The following is a 12,524-nucleotide window of genomic DNA, read 5'->3' as shown; positions in this document are numbered from 1 at the left end:
GCCCTCCCAAAACTGGTCGGGACGCCCCACACCCCCAGCCCTGCCAGAGAACCACGGAGGGAGTGGGAGAGGAGGTCGGCCCGCAGGGTCCGGAAAGCCCCGCGCCAGGCCAAGCAAATGGGCTCAGTGATGGCCGAGCAGGGCAGAGCTGCCCGCACCTGGGAAAATGGAGGCAGCACCGTGGCAATGAGTGGCCTGGTGGTGCAGGCGGGAGCCGCGTGGGCATTCACCCCCCGAACAGAGCTGTGCCAGGGATCACTCACAGTGCTGTGCCAGGTCGGGCGCTCGCTCTGTCTCTGGTTTGTTGCCTTCCGTGTTCGCGGCGCTGCCGCCTCGGGCTGTTCAGTCGCGGCGCCGCTCGGGCGCTCCCAGGAATCTTCTTTAATGCCGGCCTGAAACCTCGAATCCTGAATAGGGCAGCTGGCCGCCTTCAGTGCGGCCCCAGCCTCCGGGATCCTGGCTGCATCCACAGCAGCCCTGGCGCCGTGTTCCCTGTTTCAAGACTCGCTTTTGCAACTAAGAATCAGTTCTTTTCCTGCTCCACACTTCAAAGCTGTTGCCTGTAAATGAGGCAGCCTCTCCTGCCGGGGGCAAAGTGGCGGTCAGCCCCCACAACCGGCCAGCAGCAGCAGTCCTCCCTTAAGAGATGGCCAGAGGAAGGTCCACAAGTTTCCCGGCTGCCCGAGGCCCAGTGGCCACCTTTTCCACCTCAGCTACTCTGCGCCAGCCACCGCAGCCGCCGCCATCTTGAAACTCCAATAACATTTAGTTATATCCCTCACTTTGTAGAATGAAATGTAACTAAAAGAATGAGGAAAGGAGTTTTCTAGTCTAAGCTACCTTTGCAAAGTGAAGATAACTTTGTATTTATGAAGAATACTTAGAATAGTCTGTAACAAAACCTTTGTGATCATTATTATCAGGAAACTTTGCTAGTGTTGAAGGTTATGTATATAGGTGTTTTAGTTAGCTAGGGTTACTGCCATAACAAAAAAAGGAAAACAGCAACACGTCATTGGCATAATATCACAGTAGAAGGGTATCTCTCACTTAACAGCTCTATGCGTGGTCAGGACATTGTAGGCAGTTTGTTCCACTCTGTGTTAATTAAGGAACCCAGACTTCTGGCAGCTCTGCTATCTTCATCTTGTTCCAAGGTGTTGCTGGGAATCAGTATTTAGCCATTGGCCAAAGAAAGAGCACAGAGGATGGCTTGTGAGCAGCTTTCATGGGTAAGGTAAGGACAGGAAGTAGGAAATGTCATTTCTGCTCACACTCCATTGGCTAGAACTTAGTGGCGTGGCAACTGTTAACTACAAGGGCTGTTGGTCACTGTGGTCTTCTGTGTGCCTGGAAAGAAAAGGAAACCTGTTTGGTGATCAGCCCCTTCCATTGAAGGTATTTTTTTAAATGTTTAAGTTGTAAGAGAAATGCAGTGGTTTGAGTATTTAACTGACCCATTAGGTTTCCTATCTACATGAAAAGGATTGTAAGGTAAAGTAAACACATAATTAAAATGATGCCACACTAGTTATTAACAGTGAAGAAGTACAAGTACAATATTACCACCTGATCAGCTTTCCTTTCGACATTGGTCAAATAAAGCACAACTCAAATTATATTTGTAAGAAGTAGCAACACAGAAATTATAGAACCTATTAATTTACCCATTGTTGATGGATTAAGCTATGACATAGGAACAGATTATATTCATAACAGGTAAAAACAAAAGCAAGTTCAGTCAGTCTGATGCTCATTACACATGTATTAACAAATAAGGTTATTTCAAGGGGGCCTTATTAGTCAGTCAACAAATGCATGCATGTCTACCATAGACAGGGTTCTGCTAAGGAGCTGGGAAGAAACCATGATAATCAGGAATAAAGGCATACTTTAAAAAGAAAAATAAATCAGCAATATAAAATTATACATTTGCTGTGCAAAGTCAGGTATCTAGGAGTTGAAAGGATTAAGAGCACAGGCCTTCTGTAGACTGAGCCTGTTAATGTGGTGTGAAGTACATCACCAAGAACAAAGAGACACAAATGTGGAAAATGAAAAACACTTTATTTGCTGTCAAAATCATGACACAACTTAGAAAATTATCCAAAGTCACATATAATTGGCTTTTTCTTTTCTCTGTTCTGTTAACCAGGTTTGTTCTATGTGATATGAAAATGGCAAAAAAACAAACAAACAAAAAACCTAACATGGATATGTGTCTGTTTTGTTCTCTGGATTCATGCCAAGCTTACGAGAAAACTCATCAGTAGTAAGCTAACAGGTTAATATCAACACATTATATTAGTCATTTGAGTGCATGTAAACTTCGTCTTCATGTTTAAAATAAAAAATCATTTAATAGAGATTTGGATTCTACTGTGACAGTTGTTGTGTAACTAGTTGAATTGATTCAGAATCATCCCTAAGCAGTTCATACATAAAGGCACTGCAGTTAGGCAGTAATTCAGATACGTTCGATTGTAATGGATTTAATGACAGTTTGGACAAAGCTAAAATAGGCACAAGCAGCATAAAAACATAAGATTCAATATCTGGGGGGAAATATTCTAAATACAGAAAAACGTATCATATTAGAATCTTTAAAAAGCAGGACCGGCCCGTGGCTCACTCGGGAGAGTGCGGTGCTGATAACACCAAGGCCATGGGTTCGGATCCTATATAGGGATGGCCGGTTCGCTCACTGGCTGAGTGTGGTGCTGACAACACCAAGCCCAAGGTTCGCTCACTGGCTGAGTGTGGTGCTGACAACACCAAGCCCAAGGGTTAAGATCCCCTTACCGGTCATCTTTAAAAAAAAAAGAATATTTAAAAAGCAAAACAGAAGCAGTGAGTCTGAGCTACTCTATTGCGTGACTGTAAGCACTGGTAAGATGGAATGATGTAGAGAGGATCTTGTCCAACAGCATTTATGATCCTGAATATCTTTGTCCCTTAACCCCATGACAGTGTTGCTCAATCCTGACATATGTACAGACCAGTTTTAAAAGGCAAAAAAATGCTTGTAATTCTCAGTGTTAAAATATTTTTATTAGAATTTAAAAGTTGATCGAAGTTTCTTGTGCTCATAGCTCTAAAGTAAATTTATAAATTCAGCATAGAATATAAGCACAATTACAAAATCAGTGAAGTTTAAATGAACAAAATTAAGATTAGCATCAGGAAGACATTCATGAAGGTGGCATTTGAGCTGGTCTTTCAAGAGCCAGTAGAATGAGAAGCTGGGTAAATAGGGGCTGGGAGACAGAGAAAGGCCCAGGCAAGGGAACAGAAGTGCTGAGAGGGCCAGATAAGTAGGAGTGCAGTGTGTGCGTGTGAACAGGGTACAGTTCCTTTGGGCTTTAGTGTAAGATGGGGGTGGGGGTGGGGTATAAGGTAGTAGACCTTTGGAACTAAATCATGGGTACTTCCGTATGAATGGGAACCACTGAAGGCATGTGAGCAGAAGAATAAGATGAGCATACTGAATTTTTAAAAGTTTTATCTGCAGCAATATTTAAATAAATTAGAGAAGTGAAAAACAAGATCGAAAACCTAGCCAAGAGCTCAGCTCCACCAGGGCAGGTGCTTGGTTCACTTCTGTATCACCAGGTCTTGGGACATAGTTGGTCCTCAGTGAGTGTGTGTTGAATGAATGCATGATGCCTAATGAATCCAGTTAGAAATATGTACACAATAAAGTCCAGGACAGATACTCAGAACAGAAGTAAGCAACTGGTAACATGGATTTGGGAATTGTCTATAATTAATTGAATCCTTAAGAGATGTACAGGATTATATATTAAGGAGAGAGAAAGGGTGAACAGGCTGAGGGTGGAACCTTGGTTAACTCCTACAGTTAACAGCTAATGTAAAGGGGAAAACAGTGAGAGAAAGTAACAAGGAGAGATCAAAAGGTGACTCAGGAGAATATATTAGCCCAGAAGCCAGAGGAGCAGAAAGGATAGTTATACATTTATACATATCCAGCTTATAAATAGTTATTTTTTATTTTGAAATCGAATCTTTTTTTAAGAAGACTTACTTTGAAGGTTTCATGGATTCTAGTTATCCTAGTGTTAAAAATGACATTAATAGAAAACTAAGGCTTGATGTTGAGGGGATTAAGGTCAAACCAGACAAATAAAGTATATCCCAGAAGCATGCTAGATGTGGGGAAATTTCAGGATGGCATTCACATATTTTGGAACTTAACACACAGTTCTTTCATTACTATGCCGTTGAGCTAAATACATAATTTTTAGTATGTTATCAACAATAAAGCAACAGGATAATTGTATCGCAAAAAATGTTTGCTATATGAATTCATTTAATGTATTGTCTTTATTAGTGGCTGATCTTAGGATATTTTAAGTGATGATATTAAGTTTTATTTCTTGACAATTTTTGTGAAGCTTATTTTGCCTAAAGCAGGCACACGGTTCAGATGTTAAAAAAATTAAAAAGACGTAAGCTCAAAAATAGGGATTGATTTCTCACTACCTTATGCATTTGAAAACCATTCGGATCCTCCTGCTAGAGTGTTTACTACACCAGCTTGCAGTAGGATTTGACATTAAAATTTCCTCTTGATTAACTTGACTGCAGTTGTTTCTTGGCTGCCTTTTTAGAGCCCACTGTGGAATAAAATTAAAACGGTTTTGATGATGTAACAGTCTGATTGCAGAAAATGAAATTTTTCTCTTTTCCCTGAATGGCAGCGTGTTTTACTTCTAGGTTCTCTGCATACTCCCTGTGGCTCTGGTTTCTTCCTTCTACGATCCATCTTTTTATAGCATTGCCAGATGAATTTTCCTAAAGCAGAGTTTGGTCATTCTCTGCTCCAAAACCCTGCAGTAGTTCCCCATTGCCTCCCTCTCATCTAAGCCCAACTCATTCTTACAAATAGGAACCACTGAAATGCTGTGTTTTCCCTTTCACGTTTTTCTTCATTGTCTCTGCTGAAGTTCCCATCTCCACTCTAGATGTTCTTGTCCCTCTTGCGTAGCACTGGCCATGTCCCATCTTACATAAGATTACATAGCAGCACATCTCACCATCAAGAATGTCAGCTACTTGAATGTAGAGACCAAGTCTTTATATTTTTTCCTACTCCCCCATTGTCCTATGCAAAAAAATATACTTAGTAAGTATCTGCTGGATAAATGAGTGAGGAATATTTTTAAATTGCAAACATGCAAACTGCCCCTGCTATATACTGATTCTCTTACTCTTTACTTTTTCTTTTTCCCATAGCACTTCTCAACTTCTAATTAATTTGTGATTTATTTATTCGTCTTCATTGTTGGTACTGGCTGTTGGACCGTAAGCATCCTCGGGCAGAGATCTTTGGTATCCCTAGTGCTTGGAATAGTGCTTGTCATATTGATTGAGTGGGTGGGTGAAATGTGAGGCCGAAAGTCAGTTTCTCCCTATTTCTTTGATAATTGTCAGTGGTTTTCAAGGTAAGGGACATTGTGTTGTTGGATGAGCAGGGGAGAGATGTAGTGAAGACCCCAAAGTCAGTTTCTGCCACTTCCTAGTGGCTCTATGCAAGTTTCTTGACTGCTCTAATGGTCATTTCCTAACCTGCTGATGTTTTCTGATCACTCCTAATGTGCCAGACATGGTGCTACCCGGTTTGTATTTGCTGTCACTGTGTAACTTCACAACCACTCTGAAGCAGGGACAGTTGTTACCCCATCTCACAGGTGAAAAGAAGAAGTTTCCTGCCCGAGACTACACACTGGTAGGTGGCAGAGCATTGACAGAGACCAGGTCTGCTGGACTCTAAAGCCATGTTGTAACTCCTCTGCCTGCTTCATGTGTCCTTCCTACCCTCCTGCCCCTTCTGGGTGGGGAGCTCAGCAGGGGAATGCATGATCTCTCCTTTGGAGCATCAGTTCTAGATCTTTCCTTCCTGCTCTAACAGGGTTGAAAGATGCAAAGGGCTCATGAGTACCAGTTGTCCCCAGGAGGTATCTCAGAAGTTTCTTTATAAAAAAAAAAAGTCTAGTACTCCCAAAGTGTGAAGGTCAGGGGAGTCTGGTTTGAAAAATCCCCCTGATGAATTGGATTCTTCTCCTCCCGCTATGTGCCTCCACCTCTGGGTGTGTTTGTTTTTCTCCCTCCCTAACTAAAGCTTTTAACTCTTTGTATTTTCTACCACAAAGAAACAGTATTCTTGCATTAAGACTGTTCTAAAGATCATCACATTATTGGTTTGGAAACAAATTAGATGGTTTATTGTTGGGATAACCAAGTTGGTTATTACAGCGTCTTCTATTTATTGAAAAAGTACTAAACTCTTAAGAATTTCTGAGAGCTCTATAAATACCATTTCAAAACACACAGTTAAATCACTGATAATTCACTTATTGTAATATAGCAAACATCAGAAAGAAGGAAGGCTGTTTTTTCTATAAAGGAATTTGCTTTTTCAGGTATTTTTGTTGAGCATTTAAAGACACACAAAAATCAGTAGCATTTCTATACTCCAACAATGAACTAGCAGAAAAAGAAATCAAGAAAGCTAGCCCATTTACCATAGTTACCAAAAAAATAAAAATAAAAATAAATTCCTAGGAATAAAGTTAACCAAGGATGTGAAAAATCTCTTCAACGAGAACTACAAACCACTGTTGAGAGAAATCAAAGAGGACACAAGAAGATGGAAAGATACGCCATGCTCTTGGACTGGAATAATTAATTAACATTGTGAAAATGTCCATCCTCCCCAAAGCGATCTACAGATTCAATGCAATCTCCATCAAAATTCCAATGACATTTTTCTCAGGAATGGAAAAAACACTCCTAACATTCATATGAAATAACAAAAGACTACAAATAGCCAAAGCAATCCTGAGCATAAAAAATAAAGCTGGAGGCATAACACTACCTGACTTTAAACTCTACTACAAAGCTGTAGTAACCAAAACAGCATGATACTGGCATAAAAACAGACACACAGACCAATGGAACAGAATAGAGAATCTGGAAATCAACCCACACACCTACAGCCATCTGATCTTTGACAAAGGCACCAAGTCTACACACTGGGGAAGAGACTGCCTCTTTAGCAAATGGTGCTGGGAGAACTGGATATGAATATGCAGGAGAATGAAACTAGACCCTTGCCTTTCACCATACACTGAAGTCAACTCAAAATGGATTGAAGAATTAAATATACACCCTGAAACAATAAAACTTCTTAAAGAAAACATAGGAGAAACACTTCAGGAAGTAGGACTGGACACAGACTTCCTGAATACAACCCCAAAAGCACAGGCAACCAAAGGAAAAATAAACAAATGAGATTATATCAAACTCAAAAGCTTCTACACAGCAAAAGACACAATTAACAGAGCAAAAAGACAACAGAATAGGAAGAAATATTTGCAAAATATACATCTGACAAAGGATTAACATCCAGAATATACAAGGAACTCAAACAACATAACAGTAAAAAAACAAGTAACCCAATTTAAAAATAGGCAAAGGAGCTGAATAGGCATTTCTCAAAGGAAGATATATGAATGGCCAACACACACATGAAAAAATGCTCAACATCACTCAACATTTGGGAAATGCAAATCAAAACCTCTTTGAGATACCATCTCACTCCAATTAGGGTGGCTAATATTCAAAAGACTGAGAATAATAAATGCTGATAAGGTTGCCGAGAGAAAGGAACCCTCCTACACTGTTGGAGGGACTGCAAAATGGTGCAGTCTTTATGAAAAATGGTATGGAGGTTCCTCAAACAACTACGGATAGATCTACCGGATGACCCAGCTATTCCACTGCTGGGCATATACCCAGAGGAATGGAAATCATCATGTTGAAGGGATACCTGTACACCCATGTTCATTGCAGCAATATTTACAATAGCCAAGAGTTGAAACCAGCCCAAATGTCCATCATCAGATGAGTGGATAAGGAAACTGTGGTACATCTACACAATGGAATACTACTCTGCTATTAAAAAAAAAAAAAAAAAGAAATACTACCATTCGCAGCAACATGGATGGACTTAGAGAAAATTATATTAAGTGAAATAATCCAGGCACAGAAAGAGAAGTACCACGTGTTCTCGCTTATTTGTGGGAGCTAAAAATAAATAAATATACAAACAAATAGGAGAGAAGACACAGCAATCACAACAATTCTTTGAACTGGTTAAGACAAGTGAACAGATATGATATTGGTGGGGGGAATGGGTGGGAGAAGGGGTAGAGGGAGGGGGAAAGGAAGAATTGGTGAAGGGACATGAAAATGAACCACATTGTATATTGATAAATCGAAATAAATTTTAAAAAGTAATAAAGATACTAAACCAAGATTAATGAGATAGATTATGTCAGCATCTAAAAAACATCTTTTAAGTTTCAGAGAATGGATTTCACTACTGAAATAATTTGTCATCAGTTCAAATGCTGAAAAGATACTTAACAAAATTAAAATGAAAAATAATTTCATTTTGTATGCTATAAAGCTTCATCATTTTTAATTGATTGGGAGGTTTGGTGGGAGGCCAGAGAGAATTGGCAAACATAAAATTTAAAAGGAAATATAGTCATTTAATTTCAAGTATGCTTTCTGCAGAGAGATAAATTTATTGTTTATTTTTGGTAATTTTACTATAGTGATTAAGAGTATAAGCTTTGGAATCAATCTGACCTCAGTTTGATTCTCCACTTTTCTGCTTATGAAATCTGTGAGCTTAGACATGGTACTTAATATTCTGAGCCTTGATTTTTCTCACTTGTAAAGTAGGAGCAACACCTCCCTCATAAAATTATCTTATTACCTGAAATAATGTATGCAAAGCATCTAAACAGTGCCTAATGTGTTGTAGGCATGTAAAAACTGTTTTATTGTCATTGACCTATAATCACTTACGTATAATGGTGTATTTGAATATCTCTTTGCAAATATGTGGGAAACGTTTTTATGGAATTCTGTGTACAGTTGTCAACTTGGTATGGAATACCTTTTTCCAACTCAAAGATGAATTTTATATCATTTTGGGATGAACTGTCAATCTCTGCATTGGTGAAGGATTTTTCTGGGTTTTTTTTTTTTTTTTGCTTTTGGCCAGTATGGAAATCTGAACCCTTGACCTTGGTGTTATAACACTGCACTCTAACCAACTGAGCTAACTGGCCAGCCCTATGAAGTTTTAACTAATGAAATTTTATTGCAGAGTATGGAGTAAGCAGATGTGAATTCTTAGTTTCTTATCTGAAATTATATTTTCTAGGAGAATGCATAGAAGGACTACGGGAAAATGACTACCTTCTGATTCATTCGTGCCGTCAGTGGACCACCATCACTGCCCATAGCCTGGAGGAGGGACACTATGTCATTGGGCCAAAGATAGAGATTCCAGTGCATTATGCAGGTAAGACTCCTTTCAAGGGGAAAGAAAAGGCAGAGAGAGGAAGGGGACTTGAATAGCTAATTGTTTCCTCCAGGAATTGTCTGTAAATTAGAGAGGACATACAATAATTTAGAAAAAGAACCAGAATTTTGTGTCATTATTCTGTCAGTAAAAGCTCAGACAGTTTGTCATAGGTATTTCTAATAAATGTATGTAGTTAATTTGATTCTTATTAGATGTTTATAAGATGAAAATTTTACAAACACAAAGAACTTCTCTGTAGTTTTAGAATACATTGATTTTAATTCTGCCGCTGAGCTCCACGTGGTCATGTCTCTGAGTGACACTGTGAACAATTTGTGAATGACTTCGATGTTATGATTTCACGAGATGCCATTTCACAAATGAACACTGTGGTCTGGTTTTTAAAATATTGGATTAGGGATTTACTCATCTCTGAGTACTCCATTGAGTAAGCAAGATGCACATGTTAATAAACTTCTGTTTATTTTTCTCCTGTTAAAAAGTTTTTAAAAAATAAAAAATATTGGATTAGAAGTTCAGATACCTGGACATGTCCCCCTTTTCAACTAGGCATTTAAAACACAGGCAACTGAGATGACCTCATGATTTAAATGAGGATAATAAACACTTTCTCACCTCCATTCAGTTCATCAATACCATTTAACTAATTTTTATTGAGCACATTTGCCAGCACTGTTCTAGGAACCTGGGATACATCTGGTGGCTTGAATAAACTTTTAATAGTAGTAGTTTATAAATGCAGTTAAAAAACAAAACAAAACTTATGTTACCCTGTACTTTCTTCTGGTGCTTATAATTCATTATATGAAGAATCTTCACTTTTTCTCTGTTATTGCTCAACTTTTTAGAAGTCTGCCCCAGGAAACTTTAACCAACTAGACATAAATTGTGCAGCCGTAGACTGCCACTGTGTTTTTGAGGGACCCCTTTACAATGCGCAGAGAATTATCTATTTGGAAAAGGGAGCTTGCTGTATTCCCACTGTCTAGAACAGGAACAAATGGAATTTGTTCCATAAATATTTGATGAATGATGAATGCTTTGGTACCCTTTTGGATTCCTAAGGATCTTCAATTGCCAGTATAACCCGAGGATCACTCAGCTTCTCAAAAATCCTTTTCATTCAAAAAAATTATAAGAATCTCTCTGGCCTAAAATTTTGTCCTCTAGAATTATATTTCCTAGTCTTAGGAGTAGCCTTCATGGAAGAGAAACATACAGCTGCTAAAAATATTACCCCTGTGAGTTTGGGAGCCAGGCAAATGGGGCATTTTCACAGGAGCAGAGAGTGAAACAACAGCCCCCCTCCCCCGGCCTCCCCAATGTCTCCTGGGAGGGGTTCCTGCAACAGGTGAGATCCACACTATTTTTAGCAGGCCCATACTTCTAGTTTCTGTCTTTGCAGAAAACTAAAAAAAATAGGTGAATTGCTACATTGCTTCATCATATATATATATGATTTTACCTAATCTGCTGTATTCATCTGTTTGTAATTGAGTTTTAGTCTTACTCCCAAAACCATTGTGAACAGCTCTGTCAAATCAGTCTTCCCAAAAGATTACTTTTATTTTATCATTGCCTCAAATCCCTTTTGAGACTCCAGAGTGTCACCAGATTCTTTGATTTGTTGTCTAAGGCCCTCCAGAGGCCGGTTGTAGTCTACTTCTCCAAACTTACATTTTAGGCTCTGTAGAGTGAAACTTCTGGTCTAGCTAGGTTATCTCCCTGTTTCCTGGACATACTAGACACATTTCCATTTACACCATTCCCCTGGCTGGAGTTGTCTCTGCAGCCACGCGGCCTCCTCAAGCCTGCCGTTGCATCAGGAGGGTGCAGGTGTCCTCTGCTGCTCATGTGATCTCCCAATGTATTTACTATGTGTCACATTCACTTGGCACATGCCCTCAGTCTTTACTCAGTAACTTGTTCCCATGTATACACATAACTCTCTTCGCCAGTTGGACTGTATGCACTTCTTTATAAGTTGGACCAATTCTTAAAAACTCTTATGAATCCTTTGGATCTGTACACAAAAGATATATTTCTTTAAGGTGTGGATGTTTCATCTAGGGAATCTCAGACTTGCCTATACATTGTAATCACTCAGAGAGCTTTAAAAAGACTAACACCTGGGTCCCACATCCAGAGGTTCTGGTTTAATTGGTCTGCAGTGTGGGCTGGTTAAAATATGCAGCTAATGTTGGAAACCCAGTGTTCTGGAAAGGGCATCTGCAATGTCAGATGAAAAGATTCCCCAGACACCTGCAAATATCTGCACATGTTTAGTAGTATTTTGAACATTTTTTTCTCACTAACAGCATCCAGCTTCCACTTGGAAGAAAGATATGATATATTCAGCAGCTGTCTCTATCTGTCAGGAAAATGAAGGCACACTTAAGTCGGAAACCAGGCGTCATGTTGTAAATGATGCTTTTTTTTTTTCTTTTTTAATGAAATTGAGGTGTGGACACTGAAAGGAAACAAGAACAGTAAGATCACACCACTTTACATTAAAGGAGAAAAAATGTGTTAAGAAAAGAAAAACTTGATACAGGACCAAATGATTTGTGAGATCATTTGCCATTGGACAAAATAGAATAGATGGTTGGTTATGAGTGTGTAGATTTTCTAAGCTGTCTGCCTGAATTGCTCCAGCAAGAAGCTTAGGTAGAAGTTTTGAGGTACAAATAGATATAGTTGATTATTTTGTTTTGGGTTTCACATCTTAAGATAGCACTAAGAAACTTGCTTTACAAAGTTTACAAAGACGAAATTAATGATTTAGTAGTTCTGTAGATGTGCAGTCGAGCTAGGCATCTATAATTCACAGTAATTTACTGAATGTTATCAAATGGCTAGAAGAGAGGAGCTTTAAATGTTCTCATCACAAAGAAGTGATAAATTTTTATGATGATGTGTTTGCTAAATACTCTACTTTGATCACTACATGTTGTATACATGTACTGAAATACAGCTGTACCCGACAAATATGTATAATCAATACATTTCAATAAAAAAAAAATTTAAATACAAATAAAATAAAAATCCTGCAGGCTAACAGATAAACAAAAGAATAGTGTGCTTTGATTACAGTATA

General features: G+C 38.9%; 1 protein-coding gene across 2 annotated transcripts in view; it reads left to right on the top strand.

Annotated features, from left to right (window-relative positions):
• Window positions 1-12,524, top strand: part of GAREM1 (GRB2 associated regulator of MAPK1 subtype 1) — a 190,799-nt gene that overhangs the window by 65,716 nt on the left and 112,559 nt on the right. For both annotated transcript variants that reach the window (XM_063076981.1, XM_063076980.1), the window contains exon 2: window positions 9,263-9,403. In XM_063076981.1, coding sequence (XP_062933051.1) covers window positions 9,263-9,403 — 141 coding nt within the window. The remainder of the gene's footprint in view (window positions 1-9,262; window positions 9,404-12,524) is intronic.

The sequence above is a fragment of the Cynocephalus volans genome, chromosome 13, assembly GCF_027409185.1.
Source record: "Cynocephalus volans isolate mCynVol1 chromosome 13, mCynVol1.pri, whole genome shotgun sequence".
Lineage (NCBI taxonomy): Eukaryota > Metazoa > Chordata > Mammalia > Dermoptera > Cynocephalidae > Cynocephalus > Cynocephalus volans.
Note: the sequence above shows the minus strand (reverse complement) of the source record. Positions and strands in the feature narration are given on the sequence as shown.